General features: G+C 37.2%; 1 protein-coding gene across 2 annotated transcripts; it reads right to left on the bottom strand.

Annotated features, from left to right (window-relative positions):
- Positions 1-363: 363 nt before the first annotated feature.
- ZBTB49 (zinc finger and BTB domain containing 49) lies at positions 364-18,696 on the bottom strand. 2 transcript variants are annotated; one of them, XM_027736273.2, is made up of 8 exons: positions 18,623-18,696; positions 17,097-17,270; positions 13,936-15,041; positions 8,607-8,653; positions 4,759-4,832; positions 3,942-4,024; positions 3,690-3,851; positions 364-1,718 (listed from the first exon to the last, which is right to left on the bottom strand). In XM_027736273.2, the coding sequence occupies exons 2-8, from the start codon at positions 17,246-17,248 to the stop codon at positions 1,054-1,056; spliced, it is 2,289 nt and encodes a 762-aa protein (XP_027592074.1). In that variant the 5' UTR covers positions 17,249-17,270; positions 18,623-18,696; the 3' UTR covers positions 364-1,053. The 2 variants fall into 2 exon arrangements, with proteins under 2 accessions (XP_027592074.1, XP_039241772.1); XM_039385838.1 differs by having other exon boundaries at positions 18,012-18,648.
- Positions 18,697-18,718: the final 22 nt, after the last annotated feature.

Below are 18,718 nucleotides of genomic sequence, written 5' to 3'. Positions count from 1 at the left end.
CAAAGCACTGCTAAAACTTTTTCGTGGGTTGGAAAGAGGCCAGTAAAACTCATGTGTCCATAGCAGGCAGTTTGAAATGCAGCAACACATCTATACTGGAAATGAATGCAACCATCCAAAGCACCAAAGCAGAAAAAGGCCTCTCGGCGAAGTTTCTATCCTGTAACAGTCTATTAATTAGCCAATGTTTTATACTCATTTGCCGAAGTACAAGACAACCTACTGGTGTATTGATTGTGTTTATTTTGCAGTGCAGCTCTTCTTGAAGTGGCATCCTCATTAGCATTATAAAGATACCTGGAATAGATGACACTGTTACTGAAAATCTTTCACAAAAAGATGAAACACATGGAGCAATTAAGATACAGGGTAAAACAACTTCCCTTTATTCACATGTCTTGATCTTGGCCTCCATTGTACAAATAATCTGCTGTGCAAAATAGTTTATAAAATACTAAAAAAAGCTTTTATTGTAAAAAAATAAAGTTTCTAGATATACAGTTACTTTGCACTATCACAAATATTACCCAGTATTTAACATTTAAATTTACTGTCACAATACTCAAGTCCTGTAAACCAGTGACCCTACTGGTAAGAAAGCCACTACTGAAACTCAGGTTCACTAGGGATTTGTTAAGTATTTTTGTCTTGTCATATCTACACCCTTACACAGCTCTGACGGCCCATACTTGGATTTGTACCCATATAATGAAATTAGACACTGGCCATCCTTTCCTCCATTATCAGGTAAAAAATTCCAAGTTAAATAGCAAACTTAGTAAATGGCAAGTTTTAATAAATCATGGCAACACATGAGCTACACAGTGCAGTCACAGAATAACAAAGGTCCCCAAAAGTAGATTTGAACTTTGCTGAGAAGCAGTGTAAATAAAATCAGCCTACACAGGGTTCTGGGCATGCATATCTTGACTCCTATCAGTATCCAAGCAACCTGGCTTAAAAACCAGCTCTGATCCCCCTATGCTGCAGTGCAATTGCAATCACTTGAACATGAAATGCCTCTAAGAAGTTTCGGCGCAGTCACCTGAGCCCTCATTGTTCCAATTCGCTTTCGTTCTGCAAGGTCTTCATGGCTAACCCCCAGAGGGTCATGCTGGAGAAGAAGGGTCCTTCATTATTCTTGTACGTGGCCGACGATGTTCGACTGCCCAGCGGGTCATTGCAATGGCCGTCCAAGCTGACCATGGAGGAGCGGATCATGGGAATACCATCCGACTGCAAGGGCTCTTCTGCGGAAGACACATCAACGTCTGCGTAAGAGTATGGTGGTGGCTGCTGAGTCTGAGCTTTCGGGAGTTTAGCAGAATCCACGCTGAGTTTCTGCTGGTTTGCTGAGTCGTGGTGTTGAGCCATTGATCGCAACTTACAGTACGGATCTGCAGAACTGTCAAATTCAGTGGAATTCCCAGTTGGACGAACTGGAAATTTAACAGACACTGGTAACAATGTAACAGACATTTCTTGGCCAAAAGAGTCAGAACTCTGAGACTTGTCGAGGTCAGAAGTTTCAATCCCTGGAGTAAATTCATCCAGTGCGTTTGGCCCCTCCTCAGAGGCCTTACAGTGCATTTTCTTGTGCCGCCGCAGAACAGCAGAGCGAGTGAAGCATTTGTTACAAGTCTCACAAGTGTAGGGTTTTTCTCCTGTATGAGTCCTCACATGTCTACGCAGGTCACCAGAGCCTGCAAAACATTTCCCTGCAAGACAGAAGTGGTAGATTAAGAATTTGTTCTTAACACAAGTGAATAAACATGTTTTAATTAGAGAAAATATCAAGCGACATGTCCCAGTCGTGGTAATTTGTCTGTGTACAACAGGTTCAAACAAGTTCAATCTATTTTTACAATTCCATTAACTTGTTTCTTCTTCTTGATCTGATTTTTTAACTTGTGTTTCCCAACAAGTGTGTTTAGCTTTTTTCTCCAGAGACAGGAATATCCATTAGTATTTGAAAGCTGTGAGTGCTCTCAGTTTATATTGATCTTCATGGAGAAAAAGAAAAAATTGAAATTATCAATTTAATTTGTCTGGAAAAACAGCATGCTGATAAACTTCTAATTATATTCTTCCAGTGAGAGCTGCATCGTAGAAAGAAATGGTTTGTTCATTACCAAGGAACTATTCTCAAAAGTGCTGACAAAGTTAGCTTTTTTGTTAACTGTAAGCTAGCATAATGTAGCAGTCTTTTTTTAATATTCTAGACAGGGAATGCATGAAAACTGTAATTTTTATTGCTGCAAATATTAGAATACAAAAAAAATATTCAACTGTTTGGCTATCTTCAGAACAACAGACTAAAATAAGCTCAATCACCATACTGCAAAGAAAAAAGTGTCTGAGGCTGAACCGTGGCAAAGTGCAGAAGAACAAACAGAACAAAAGAACAGTTTCCAGAATTACTACATGATTCAGACACCTCACATTCTTTAACATAGCAGAAATAAGCTGGTACCTATTTGTGATTTTTATCTCATTTATTTTGTAAGGACAGATATCAGTAAAAATTAACTTTATTAAAGGAATGCATAGTAAAACTGCAGTCTCAATTTTCAGCATTATACTTTTTATTTTACAACACAGATTTCTTTTCAGAACAGCCATTAAACAATAATGGTAAGATTACAAATTACTAGAGTGATACATTTGGATTTTTTGCATAATGTCAATGATTTCTTAATGCTTGATCAAATCCTCTTTGCACAATTTTTGCCTTCTCAGTATAAGATGACTTGGCTAAAACGAAAAATATTCAAAAGACCACTACAAGGGAAGATGGAAACAAGCCTGTTTTAAGGACAGCAACACAAATGACTGTTTATGCTTTCATATCCCGCATCTATATTTCCTCATTCTGATGGAAGACCTCCTGATAATATTGGCTTTTTCTTGTGCCTCAAGGCATTGCAAATAAAACATACTGCAATTGGACTTTAACAGATGAAACTACCCTCCTCCAAAGCTGATTCCTTAGAAATTAATAAAATGATATTCAAAATAAGGACAAAAATATGAGTAGTATGCAGGATGGTAAGTAACATAAGAGATCAGGATAGACAATGCAATTTCTGACAACTATGTTTTAGAAGGATGAATCATTGATCAAAGAGCCACTTTCAGACCACTTGGAAGTATGGCTCAGATTCTGAAAACAGGGGTTCTCTGGTACGAAACATTGATCGAGTTTCGATTTTATTCCAGAGGCTGAAGCAAAGGAACAAAAGGTTTTTATTATCAAACTCTATGGGTGAATGCAGTTAAAACCAAACAGTATTCAACTGAGGGGAAAGAAAAAAAAAAAAAAGACCCCATTGATAGCCAAGTGATGTCAAACCTAACTTGCCATCAGAAAGGACTATTCTGAAAATAAATCTATTTTTGAAGCAGCTAGTATCACTACCTCGTTAGCAAACACGTACACATACGATGTAGATTCCTCTTATTTCCTTTACTCTTCAACTGAAATTCTCTTTAAACTTCTGACAGATAAAGGAGTTACACCAAACAAAAGACTATAGAGTATGCAAGCCAAAAGATTTTGTGAGTAACTTTCACGACATGGTATTTCAATTTGAAACCATTTTGGTTAATTCTTATTCTGTTGACAAAGGAACTTCTACTTATCATTTAAAGAGCAAAGACATAACCAAGCTATGCAGAGTAATTCTTACCACATGCTGAACAGCTGTATGGTCTCTCTCCAGTGTGCCTAATTCTGTGCTTTACCAACTTTCGTTGCATATTAAATGACTTTCCACATTCATCACAGGTGAATACTTTATCTGCTGTGTGGGTCTTTTTGTGCTCCTTTAAATTACTGAAGTTACTGAATCCTAGAAAAATATGACAGATTCTGAGATTAAAAGGACTGCTCACATTTCAGTCAAAAAACCTGAGAGGCAGAAACTTTGGTTCTCACATACCTCTGCCACAGATATCACACAGATGAGGCTTTTCTCCAGAATGAATAATAATATGACGCTGAACATCACCAGAAGCAGCAAATCTGTAACACAGTACAGAAACCTAATTAGTGTCTTTATAAGACCTATTATTTTGCTAAACTAAGTATCGTGCAGAAATTGAGGATAATGAATGCCTGATGTTCTGAACAAAGATTAAGATCTAAACCACACATAAATGGATGCATTTCAGAAAAACGTTTTGAAACTGGCAATGTCCAATTAAATTTACGCTAGAAAAAACGCCCCCAAAAAACCTTTTTACTATTAATGTTACTAATTCATTCTGCATTTTATGCTACTCCTGCATTAGTGTATTTTCTGTGACTTGCTAGCTAGCAGAAGGCAGAATTATTTAACGCTTTGCTTAAATTTGTCGAGTTTCCCATGCTTCAGAATTCCCTAAAATGTAAAAAAATTTTTATCACCAAATAATGAAAAAAAATATGATGAAAAGGTACAAACCTGCATGATTTATTACGACTCACACTGTTCAAAATACACACAACAGTATATTCTTAACTACATACCAATATCCAAAAAACAAAACTAAGACCACAAACTACGGTGATATAATTACCTTATTATGTACTTGCAACAAGACAACTGCAAAACTGTATTTTAATCCCATCAGTACACATTTAAACACAGTGTCTTTTGAACAAAATTGATCAGCATGCTGCCTTAGCTCTTGGCCCTTAGTTTATCATGAAGATCAGTAGAAAACATGACCAAATTTTATCATATTAATTTTACTAAGGTGAACAGTTCTACTCACCTTTTCCCACAGATTTCACAAATGTATGGCTTCTCACCAGAATGCCGACGTAGATGTGTCTGGAGATTACCTGCCTGAAGGGACAGTAATTTAAGCATTTAAATTCAGTTAGCCTGTTCTTGTATACAGATATAAAAACAATGATGGGAACTATGAGACTGGCTTTTTATTCCTACTTCTAAGGCAGTGAAGGCTACAAAGCATGTATGAACTCAGGCATTCTGATCTAGTAAAGACAGACTACCATGTACTTCAAGAACAAATTGTTTATGTATGCAATTATATGTTGACAAGAAAAGAAATGGGGAAAAAAAATAACCCTGGGATCAAATGCTAAGGGAAAAGAAAGACCTATAGTTTAAAACAGATCCAATTATAAATGAAAATTACACCATCTAGAATGCAGTGGAGAAGAAAACTTACTAGTAATACAGTTCATGTCTCATTTTCCCTGTCCTACAAATAAAATATTGTTACATGAGGATATCTGAATTCACCTACCAGGAGGTTAAAAAGAAAAGAATACCGTGGAAATTTTTCAATCCATAAAATACTAGAGCCAAGTGCTCCAGACCTATATATATTCAGTCATATCAAAAGAAAAGGAAGCACAGAAATGAATGAATGGGATCAGTGGTAACTAATTATTACATATCTTTCCTCTCTCAATCCTATAAAAGGAATGCTAGTCTAGCAGGCAAACCAATGACTAGATAAAACCTTCTTACTCTGTCCAACTATTTTTAAAATGCTTTTTAAAGCCACTGGTGCTTCTGAATGGCTAATCCACTGAGAGTCCAGTTCTCAAAGCACAAGATACAGCTAGTCTGGATAGAAGAGCTGCAGGTGTTCCTAAATCGTGCATACTTTCACAGTCAGTTTTTAACCCTTCCATTCTCTGTGACTGATAGCTGCCTGGTTTTATTTAAGTACACTAAAGGAACATCGAGTCCTTTCCATTGGGAAAGAAAATTTGGGATGCAAAAGATTATCATGTCCTCCTCAGTCACAGTAAGACAATAAAAATAAGATCCACAGTAATTTCTTTTGACTCCTTTAGATAATAAATTACCAGTGATGATCCATCACTGTAATCAGAGCTTACAATACACCAGACCTCAAGTAGGGCAGACACACACAAACACAGACAGAGGACAGTATCAAATGTATCAATGTTTGAACCCTGAGAGAGCTCTCTTTAACCCCTGTAATTTTTTTCAGACTGCAGTGTGACTGAACCACTATTTTCTCAGGCCAAACTTCATAATCCTGAAATCCATTCAAAGAGAGGCATTAGGCACCTATGTCTGAGGAAGGAGACAAACCATGGAATAATTTCTGCCTTGTAAACACAAGGAATTTTATTCAGTGGTGCATTTGAGAGAAAACATATAAAAGACAGAGCCTTTACTTCTATCCATGTCACAAAACAAACCCTATCATGGGCACTTAAAAGTTATTCTGGATAAAGATAGAAGGTGAATTTGAAGTGCAACAACCATTCTAAAACAATTCCCATACAAGCATTTTAATGAAGAATAAAAACAATCTACAGAGAGCAGCAAGTAGATCCATTTATTTATTACAACTCTATGTAATTTCCTCCTAATGAGGCCAAAGCTTGTTATTAACTGTGCTAAGACAAAAAAAAAAAACATCAATAGCTTGTACTCTTCCTAAGCTTTAAAGCTGGCACACAAGCTTGCTTAAAGCAGCATTGACAATGCCATGTCAATGAAAAAACATAAGAGGGCTTTTGCTAGCATTTCAGAGAAAGAAAAAAAAATGCTCAAAGGAATCCTCATACTGGTTGCACAGCACTCCTCACAAATTTGGAGACTAAAGAGATATGTTAGACTTAGTCCATTTGTAACTGGCTTGCTTTTGAATTGAAAGACCTTAAGCATAGAGACACCCAAAAGAAGCTCTGCAGAAGGAGGTAAAACATGATACCCTGGATCACCAGCCAGAAAAGGTTCACATTACAAAAGGCTGTGTGCTGTAGTAAGGGAGGATGCAAGCTTTGAAGTACAGAAGGCACCTTTTTCTCAAAAAATCAAACACATTTATTGCTACTTGTTCCCAACTATGAGTTCCCATGTCCATTTCCCCTACTTCCTTCACTTTCTGCTCCGCATTCCAACACAGAGAACATCAGTTACGTTCAGCAGGAGCAGAAATACCACCAGGCACAACGACTGCACTGTCTCAAAAGCACTGAACATGAAGGCTTAAATAAAAGTGTTTCTACTTCTGTGCCTGCAGATGGAGAAGATCAAGATCAAACATGGTCTTTTAAGCAAAAAGTACATAGTAATTATCCTTGCAGCTTTCTGGTAGGTGGAATCTTACTCATTTGCAGGATTCAAAAGCATGTACCTCAGGAATACACAAGATCCCTTTATGACCAGCTGCAGCACCCAAGCTGAGCACTATGGCTCATGTGCTGGACATGTGGGAATTGTCCACCCATATGTATCTACCTATAGCTTCAGGCAAGTGATGTAATAAGGAGGAAAGGAGAGCTGTTTGAGTGTGTTGAAGTAAAAGGCAGAAACTTCCAGTTTTGTTGGGGGGTTTGTTTTTTTTTTTAGTTAAGGATGTTGCATGAGGAGTCTGTCATGCCTGTCATACACTCTGTGTGTGAAGCTTTTTTATTCTCTCTCCCCCACAATAGTGGTACAGAGTACCACTATTTGCCAAAAGTACTTTTAATAGAATTTGGAAATATTCATGTTTTGCTTTTAATAACTAAAAGTTCAGCCATCAAAATGAATAAAAATGCACTTCTTTGTCTACTAAGCAGATCTAGTTTTTCTCAAAATGGCTCAATAAGCATGATGAAACAGTACTGTTCAGGGTATTATATTCAGTCTTATATTCATATTAAGCAACAAGTGGAGGACACAACTGCATCAGATTCATAGGTAAACAAGTCCCACTGGTGGACTATGAAACTGAAACGAGAAACACAAAGAGTTGTGGGTGGGTAGACAGAGAACACATAACTCTAATTCTTAAATCAGGATCCATGAGAAATACCAAAGTTATTCAACAATAATTATTATTTAATTTTAGTATAAAAATATGTATCTGTTTATTGTCTCCTGTACTTAGAGGTGCACAGTCCAAACAAGAAAACAGAAAAGAAATAGACATTTTGGAAATGTGAGACAATTAGGCACCAAATTTGCAGGAATACAAATTAAGTGCTGTACCCAGAACAGGAAGCAAGCATTGGAGGGCAAATTAAGACAGCTAAAGCTTAAGCCCTGTATGTAAGTACAGAATTTCACAGGAGGTTTTTTTTTAAATCATAGCTGAGTTCTGTCACTTCAGACAGTGATGTTCTCACTGAAGGAAACTAAGCCCAATTACATGGATACAAACTTTTTTATCTGATTCAAATCTGCTTAATAATTTATGCCATTTAGGAAGATAAAACTGTATTGTGAATACAACATCATAGAAAATTCTAACCTGTACTTTTTTCAGACACTGTAAAAATGCTATTCACACATATCCCTAAGCATAAGTCAAAAGAACAGTTTGGAAATGAATGTTCTCTGTATTTCAAATATAGTGTGGCTCTGGATAGTTAAACATTCATTTGAAGGTAAAATACATAACACATCTACTGAGAGCAGACAGAATCAAAGGTACAAAATGCATCAAAGAAATCTAAACCACTTAACATATTACTTTCAAATAAGACAATAATTTATCCCTAAAGTGAAGTGTCTTTGAACAAAAAAAATCTTTATCTATAGACTTAAGCCCAAGTTTTTTAGAATCAACACACAGATGCATTTCAAGTCTAAGTACCATAATACATAAAATATTCCCACCTGTGAGAAGTGTTTCCCACAAATGTTACATTCAAAAGGTTTCTCACCTAAAAGAAGAAACAGAACATAGAACTTCTAATAGTTGCAATGGAATAAAAAAATGTTTTCAATTGGTACACTTCCTTTTAAAACATGTAACTTAAAAGTAAAAATATCCCCAAAAGGACACTTACCCATGTATTTAAGGGGAAATTCAAGAGGGAAGTACAGCATTTACCATTAAGCTTGTAAGGCAGACTTGCTCAGAAACAGGACTGATCATTCAAAATGAGTAGGTAGAAGAGTTTTGATATGAATGGGTGCAGGTTTTAATTTTTTTAAATACTTTTTTTTGTCATTTTGAAAGCTGTATCATATTGCCAGGAACAACAGAATAGAGGACAAGATCCTACAACAACAATGATGGGAAGTGCACCTGTTTTTTCACTTGTACGGAGACATATTCTTAAAAAGAAGGAGGAATGTAGAGAAGCCAATTTGACAGGGTTCTGTTTTCCAGTTTCAGTGTGTACCGTACACCTCTGCTCAGCATGTAGCCATTTGCTTCCTTATATTTGCCTTCAAATTCTCACCCTATATATCTGAAGATTAACCCAAGTATTTTTCTCCAAAATTCTGAATTTATACATATAAAACTGGTATTCTTGATTCTCCAGAAACTCGTGAGTAGCTTTAGTAAAAAACAAGTGCAGCCCACTTTAGCTTTTCAAAATAACTTGACACTCAATCTAGAATGTGACTGCACAATACTTCAATTCTCTAGCTGTCAATATAAGACAAGTATGTTTTTGTAATAACTTTTTCTCCTCCACAGTATTTCATAAAGTTGGGTTTTTTCTCTGCTTAGTTCCTAGTTTTTACACTGTGGATAACATTCTCTGTGCAACTTCTAGAATTTTTAAAACAATAATAATGCTCAAATATCACTGAATTCAATGACAGTCAGATTTCTAATCATCCCTGATGAGTCTAACTGTACATTTAAAGGACATATATAATATGGCCCACGGGTACAGGGCAACAAAACTAGTCTAAATCCATGTGATTTTGAAAGCAGATGTTTCCAAAGAGAAAAAGAGATCTTAAAATGTGTTTCATCTTGGTGCTTATTCAAAAATGTGTCTATAGACTTTTATTTACTTTTTTAATTCTGGTTTTCCTCACTTTACAAAACACCTCTTGGCTTCTCTTCCACCAAGTATTCTCTACATCAGTATTTTTCCTCCACCCTTAGAAATGTTACAAGCAACATCTACCATACTCAGGTGCTGAGGTTCCATTTTCCTTTCCTGCTGCCAAAGCAGATGAAGTTCTTTCCACATATTTTAAGATCAAGGACTAAATGCAATTCTCTTTAGATTTTAAAACATAGAGTAAACATACAGTTATGTTGCTCCACAGATAGCAATCCTGCAGCTAACCTGAGAATTTGAGGCTTTATCTACTTAATGAAGAATGGAAATCTTCTGGCAGTTTTAAAAAAGCTTTTATTCAATTAAAGACAAAAATTATGAAACCAGTAACTCAACTATAAAGAGCACTGAGGCTTAATTTAATTTCATTATGGCTCTAAACATGCAAATTTCTGGTATTGACAACACAAATCTAAATTAAACCAACGGGGAGCCATATCTGTAGCAACTGGGAAGGATTCTGAAAATTGTCAAAGCATCAAGGTAATTTGAAATAGAGGATAAAAAACACTAGTAGCAATTTCTGCAGAAATTACCTACACACACACAAAAAAATTACTGCAGACCTAAAGACTAGTATCTGAACAGGAATCCACTCTGAAACGACTAGAGGGGGAGGGAGGGAATTGGAGGCTCAAATTTCTCAAAACTATTGTTGTAGGCTGCAGGCAAACTCATTATAATCGTAATGATGTACAAAGAGTTGGGAGTTTTTCCCCCCAAGATAAAGATAAAACTAAAGTTTTGTTTGAAAAAGAAACATCAAATTAGTTTTTGGAGAACCATTTTGCACTTGCATAAAATTCCAAACTTATCCAGGCTTATCAAGTACCCTGTTGCTCAATTAGCCTCACTGTACCTTGGGGTGTATTAGTGAGAGTGCAGCTGCTAAACTGGAGATGATCCTTCTCTGCCTATCGCTGGTGAGACCGTATCTGGAGCCTTAAGAAAAGAAGGCAAACAGGAAATCTTATTGTCCTACACAGAACATCTGCCTTCCCCTACATGGGAAGACAGATGCAACCAGGTTGTTCTTGGTACACAGTTTTAGGACAAGAGGTGACAGACACGAGTTTGATCATGAGAAATTCCGATCAGATATAAGAAAATAATCTTTTCCCCACAAGGGTCGTCAGACACTGGAAGTGATTGCCTAGAGATGGTGGAATCTCTGTCCTTAGAGATGTCCAAAATTTGACTACACAAGTTCACGAGCAAAATAACCCAATGTAATTTGATGTGCCTTGAGTAGAGGATGGGCCTAGATGACCCCCAGAGATCCAAACTAATCTAAAGTTTTCTATGACTCTACAGCTGTCAATTAATTCCAAACCAAAAAATTCTATCTGAGGACACCAATCTTCCCAAAGACCAGGGCTGGATCAACAGCAATAGAGAAAATTTGGGAAAAAGTACTAACTGAACTACAGTTAAGACAATGCTTCAACAAACAGCCATGAGACTTTACTTTTGAACCCTTGGACTGCTCTGTGTTTTCTATCCCCTGCTGCATCCTTCTCGTTCAGCACTCTACAAGAAGAGATGAAGATAAAGTACACAATAGCGGGATCAAAGCCATGGTGTATCAGCTCCAGAGGAGAAAGGCATGAAATGCAGAAGTGGTATTCCTGAAAAGATCATAAGAGTGAGGAGCAAGACCCACTAAGACATGGAATGCTGGCAAGTTGCTCAAGTAAAGCTCAGAATGAAAAGGTTGAGGAACAACAATGTATTATGACAGCCTTACTCTGCCCTGTTGTATTCCATCCTGCCAAGGGTTCATTCCACGGGGCTGGATTTGTTTTGGGTAGTTTTTTGAGATGTTCCCCGAAAATATTTTTTAAAAATCCCAACAAAACCACTGGAAGTTCTTGGACAGGTATGGACTGTATAAGAGAAATATACTTGCTTCCCTTTTTTCAGACATGTCAATATAATAAAAAAAAATTATAACATTCAGTCAAGTCAAAATCGGTCAAAGTCAATGAGAGTAAGCTCTCTTTAGAGATTACTTTAAGTATCCAGTAGCAATACAATTAAAACAGCCAGACATCCCAGTACAACAACCTGTGTTGCACACAGTATGGCTGCCTTCACATAGAAAACTCATCAATGCAATCATGCAAACCTGTGAATTCTTCAGTAGTTCCTATTGGTCAGGGACAGAGAATTTCACACACACTTTTTCTTGACAACCAGACCACCACTGCACTTGTGTTGAAAGAATTGTCATTTGTGGGTTAAAAACAGGTTTTCCAGTGCGAAAGATCCATTTCAGTATCTTATCTCTTCAGCAAAGCCAGATTGGAAGGACTTTCAGTAAGCACTGTAATAGCTAAATGCTTGCTAAACCTTTCGCTTAGTTTTAGAAGATAAATGTTTTTAAATAAAATTGATTAGCTAGCAATCTGCTGTGCTTTCTGAAGTGGGAAGTGAATAGAAATGGCTTTTAGCATACACTAATATTACTTAACTGCTAGGTATCTAAAGTCAACAATACAGATGTGCCCTGTATGCCTATATTAACATCCTACTCCCTGTCCACTGCAGTTTTCCAAGTACTCTTTTTGACCCAAGAATAACAGGGAAGCAACCAGGCATTTCTAGTCATATTCTTGCTTCAGTTTTTCCATCCTTTTATGTGCTTATTCTTTGTTAAACTTATGCTCTTGAACTTTTAGTTTAGCACATCTAGAGAAGAATGCTGATGCCACACTAAGAAGCATTCAAGTCTGGAATTTTTAAAAACTACTGGAAGAAAACAGAGTATGAAAAGCAGCATGGAATTCCTGAATCTTGGGGTGTCTCTAGCACAAACTCAAATGTTACTGCAGCCTCTCCCTCAGCTGGGACTTTTCTAGATGCTCTGTCTTCTATCTGATCACCTATTTTCCTGAAATTTTTAGGATATTTCAATATATCTGATGATGTCAGCTCAAATTGGATAAGGTTCAAAAAAATACAAGGCAAAGACAGGATCTAGGAAAGAGACATACAACTCTAGCACAGGAGACCAAATTAAAAAAAAAGTATAAGGAGTATGAACATACAGAAGTAGTCAAAGGTAACAACTGAAAACTTTACGAAGCTAATGCAAAATGTTTGTATTTTCAGGTTCTGGAAAGATTTTTCTACTCATAATGTGGAAAAATAAACTTTTAATACTAAGGACCAATTAACAAAATAAATTAACGTCTGCTAAGAGGGTTTCATATTTAGTGTTAAAGTACCAATACATGTATGCTCATTTCCAAAGTGATGTTTATTTGACAAGATTGAGAGAGATGTGTTTGTATATTTAATACAGGGAAAAAGAAATATTCAACAGCTTAATCAGGAATAATGCTATCTCTGACTTTGAATCAATAGTATTACCTGACTAGATAAGGTAATTCTTAAACTCCTTAAAAAAAGTATATGTAATAATAGAAAATGCTGGTTAAGTTGAACAGACTAATTAATTCAAAGTCAGACCAAGTCTTGTTTTTCACTAGAATAAAAAGGTACTTAGAAATAAATCTATGTTAGGTTTAAAAATATTACTTGTGAGTTTTTTAAGCAAAGTAAATTATTTCAAAATTCCCATTCATTCTGCAGTCTACTTGTCTGCAAGAGCCTTACTCTCTAGGTAAACACAATGAAAGTTGTTATAAAAATATTTCTACAGTTAAAAAACATGACCACCAATTACTTGTATCTCACAATGAATATATGACCAGAGAGAAATGAGGTGTTCTAGAACACTTGTAGGATCACCTATTCATTTACACTTTTTATTGCTATCTGGCTGAAACTTCTGGGCCACCTGACAAACTGACTAGAAATCACTCATCTCAATGCAAGACAAAAATAAAGTTTTCATTGAAATTTCATTTTCATTGAATTCAAACAACGTTCTTTAAAAAAGCACCCAAACAAATACATAGGACATATTTTTTCTACAACTCTCAGCTAAATTCAGTATTACAGTCTTTATTTCTGTATGATAATTCACTTAAAAAAAACCCAAACAAACCACAAAACCATCACCTTTTGAAAGCAGACCCTTAACCAGCATCTCTGAATCAAGAGACACTGCAAGATAGTCTCTTTAACTGAAATATTTGGTCTGCAGACCAAGTAACTGATAACTGTACCTGTATGAGACCTTTTATGAAGCTCCAAATTGCTTGGATGTTTGAAAGCCTTTCCACATAATTCACAAGTATATTGTCTCTGTGACTGAAGAGTCTGTGATTGTCCTTCTTGTTCCAAAGAACCTTGAGATCTTTCCATTTCAACAGTTTGTTCAAAATTCTCAGAATTCACTAAATCTTCATCTTCTTTTTCATCAGTAACTCTAACATTTGTCATGTCTGTGGTACTTTCATTTACAGGTTCAATTACTTCTGGTACTCTACTGTCATCCCTTTTAGGCTCAGGTGGCTGCTCTGCAGATTTCTGAGATCTTAGAAAATTTAACTTTTTGAGGTGTATTGCCTTTTTCAGCCGCATCTCTTTGGTTGGCTGCATAAGTGTGCTTTCTGCATCTTGGTCTGGAGCAGCTTCGTTCCCAGACTGAACCAGAAAGTTTGATGGTAAATGATCAGACGTTTCCAGAATACACTCAGAGTGACTGACAGTGCAAGAATTATTCTCCACTGTGTTTATTTCTGTGGATGTGTTGTAAGAAAAGGATGGTTCTGCTCCTCTCTCATGATCAGAGCAAGCATTTTGTTTGTAGAACTGTTTACTGTAAAAGTTGCGTAGTTTGTAATAGTAATTTGGTTGTTTAAATGGAAGCTCTGCGCAGGTGCCATCTAAGGAGTCTTGTGGCTGTTTCTGTGCATCCCCCGGGGATGTGTGCAGATTAACAGACTGCGATGCATGAGAATGGTGGTCAGCCAAGACTTTATTGGCCTGTGTGTCAGATGAGCACTCGTGCAACAGGTTTGTCCCATAACCGTCACTGGCACAGCTCCCATCCGTAGCCAAAGTATTCTGCAGTGAAAATACACTATTACAAGGCATGCTGGCTGCTTGCTCTACAGCTGTAGAAGATTTTAAAAAGGTGTGGCAAATGTTCAGCACATTTTGCACTTGGAGACACTGTGCAATGTCCAGCATAGCTTGTACATTGTCCTGACTAAGATCCAGGTGAGAGGTGTACATGAAGTCCAAGATCTGGCCTATGCCACCTACATTTTTAATGTCCAAGTGAAACACATCGTTCTTCTGGCCTGAAGAATTCTGGAAAAGGGTCCTGATAAAATAAGGCAAATACTCAAATACAAACAGAAATTATTCACAGGCACTTTAATAAGAAAAATACACATACACCTCAAATAGACTGTCTGGTATGAAACAATTTATACTATAGGGCCTTACCTAGAGTGTTGTATTTTTACAGTCTCAAAATGTCTCAATTACTTGTCATATATTAGTCCTACATTAGTGCACTTAAAGTATAAATCAAAACAAAGGATCCATATATAATTTCAATTTTGTGGTTTTTAATGTTTTGAAATGACACCCTGTCCTCGTGGTTTCCTATCCACTGTTATTCACATATTAAGTGCAGTGGAGTATTTACGGACAATTTTCAAAAATTGTTTTACTTAGAATGGTGTTTCTCCTTTCATCATGGCAATAAAAACAGGACATATGAAATTTGCTAGTAAAAGGGAGAAGATAACACCTCCAAGTCAGCTAAACTCTTCTGGCAACTGAGCTTGTCCATCAAACTCTATCAGTAAATCTTATTAAAGTTCTTAGTATTAGTTCTTTCACCACAAATACACAGGAGGATGGCGACATTAAGCAAGAAGATGGCATTATTTTCAATCTATTATCTCATATCCAAAGAAGTACTTTTTTTACTGGCATTAGATGACAACCCAGTAAAAGAATAATAAAGAGCACAAGTACGTAAGCCTAAACCAACAGTGCAACCAATACCCACTGAATTGTCACTAAAGCATTGAAGTGAATGAATTCACAAAACTTACTATTTGATGTAAAGTATTCTCGCATTCAGAGCTGTAGCTCTTCACATTCACAACTAGTCCTAGATTAAGTGGGTTCATACTCTGTCTCAATCAAGAACTTCACGCCCTCCCATTAAAATCCCCAGTCTCTAACCTGATACCCTCACAGCAAACAATGACATATAAACAAACTGGGTCAGGTCACTCCTATGTAGTTATTTTCCTCGCTACAAAATGCCCCAAACTTGATGGTTCCTCTTTGTGGCCCAACTTTCAAATTAGGTTTTGTTTAAAGGTGGGCATAATATCAATGAGCTCTAAATCTTAAGGAAATGAGACCCTATGCCTAACTTTAGAAATGCAGAGGCTACTCTGAAGCCAATGCCCATATCAAAATTCTTTCAGAAATCGAGACCATCCTATCTAAATTAAAACCAGAACTATAATGAACAGATCTGGGTTGAGAGTCTAAATTAATTAGCCACTTATATCCTATTGAATTTTAATAGGAGTTGAGTGCTTAGTTCTTTTTAACTACTTTAAAAAATTCAGTCTTTGAGCATAATTGCACTTCATCAGCAGGATAACACCACTAGAAGAGAAAAAGGAACCTCTTATCTTTTTTCCCTGGTTGTAACATAGAAATAATTTTCTTACTTTAGAGATGCTTCAAAAAACAAGGTCTAAAAACTGCCAGATCTAACAGTTTACTCATAAGTAATGTAAAACACTAAGTTAGAAGATCCAGCATCCTCCAAAATTTGGAGGGTCAATTGAGGGCATCACAGAAGGGAAAGAAACCAGCAATATGGCATAATGGGTCACCTGTATACTTTAAAACACAGTTGTTATCTCTGAGAATCTGTTCTAAACAGAGATTTGATAATAACCTATATGGTCAAATTTTATTTTGAATATATGATTGATGAAACAAGTCACATTATTCAGAAGTGAATAACGTTTCATCAGTTATATCCCTTATCTGGCTCTGTTCATGTACTCTGCTATGTTCCTTCGAAGCAGTTATCTTTCCTTACTGAAATACTGAATGCAGGTCTATGCCAGAATCCGTTATATGAGGCACTAAAAGCAAGTAAGGATCAGGAAAATGCCAACAATCCAACAGCACAGCATGAATACCGATTGACAGATTCATAGTATGAATACCGATGACACAGATTTATCTCTGGGCAAACAATTTCCCTTTTCTCATTATATTCCCAACAGTTACTTTACTCTGCAACTACCAGAAAAAAATACCCTTCTCAAAGAAAACCTCAAGCAACAGCATTTAATTATCATTTTAAAAAGAAGAATTTTCTATCACATACCTGAAATATTGACTGAAAGCAGCTAATACATTTTTGTGTGCTTTGAAGCATACACCTTTTACCACCAGCATGCAGTCACAGAGAAGCCCCTGAATGCGCTGTTCATGTAGCTGCTGGAGAAGATGACAACTATGGCTAGCAACAGTGTCCATGCTAGAAAATCACTTAAATTACCTACAATGAAATAAAATGCTAAGATGAATTTTAAATATTATATTGCAAAATTAATTTAAAATATTAGGAACATTTTCACAATTTGTTTTAGCTTCCAAAGGAAACAGACTACAGTTTACACCTGCAATGTGAGCTCTAATGACATTTTTCTGATTAAAGATGAGTCCCAGTACTGCTCACCTGTAGATGCACAGCAATATACATAGGAAATACTGATTTTAATGAAGTTTTGCTTACAACAAAGAGCTTCTGCAAAAATCTAATGGTGCTGCCAATAAATTGAACTCCATAACCAGAAAAAAATCACACCTTGATTTAGACAACTTGGACAAGAACTAGATTCTAAGGCAAAAACACATCATGCCTGCAAAATTAATATCATCTGTAAAGGTAAACCTCGGTTTCCTCACCCTCTAAACCGAAAGGGGAGAATATAGAACTAGTATTATTGAAGACATATTTGTTGCTGTCCTAGCTAAACACATTTCCCATGTGGCTCTGATTAGACATAGTTATTTTTTAATACAATATAATGTTCAAATGAAAAAAATCCTTCTTTGAAGAGATTGAAAATACAAGTGAAAATATTGAAAATACACTAAACATATTTACATTCAATTCTATACATCTTTTTTTCTAAAGAAAGATGTAATTCTTCCCCTGAACACTTGTAAATGAGAACTCCGACTATTAGGACAATTGGAACTTCTACCCTTCTAACTAATGAAGCAGAAAGACCACCTTGGGTTAAACATGACCAGAAAGTGGTTGCCCCGTTCTCAATTCTCATGAGGACCAAAGGTTCCACTTTTTAGTTTATCCTGTTACTCTGTGATTCACTGCCTCCTGCTGTATTACATTGTGGGCTATTATATTGTGTTTCTTCTCTATGAACGTTTATCACGTCTTCTACCAGGCTTTCAAATAAAGAAACCGTATCTGTTTGCCAAGCAGTTGCTTTCTCTGTGTACGTCTCCCACCACGGCATCCTGCAAATACTCTGACAACCAGCGAACTGCCTCTCAGCCATCAGGTGCCTGTCTCCCAGCGGGAAAGGCGAGCATGGAGAGCCGCTCCCGAACAGGGGGAACCCCCGCAACACAGTCGCTATTTATGATGTGTAAGTATGATTAAGCCTGGCCCAGCTGAGCTCAGGCTCGAGGTGTCGCACGGAGAAAGGCACAGAGGGTACAGGGGAGAGGGCCCCGAGGGGAGAGAGCGGGCTCTGGCCGGTGTCGGAGCAGCCGCCGCCGCAGGGCCGGGGCTGCGGGCGGGGGGGACGCGGCGCCGCCCGGCTGAGGCGGGAGAGCGGCCGAGGGGCGGGAGCCGGCCCGGCCCAGCCCAGCGCTTACCGGCTCCGGCCACCTCCCAGCTCCATCCCCGCCACCGGCCACTTCCGCCGCCGCTCCTTCCCTTCCCCTTCCCTGCCCCTGCCCTTCCCGTTCCGC

This window comes from Pipra filicauda, unplaced genomic scaffold, assembly GCF_003945595.2.
Source record: "Pipra filicauda isolate LSUMZ 115617 unplaced genomic scaffold, ASM394559v2 scaffold43_size3849885_pilon, whole genome shotgun sequence".
Taxonomy (NCBI): domain Eukaryota; kingdom Metazoa; phylum Chordata; class Aves; order Passeriformes; family Pipridae; genus Pipra; species Pipra filicauda.
The sequence above is the reverse complement of the archived record's forward strand: the minus strand, read 5'-3'. Positions and strand labels throughout refer to the sequence as shown.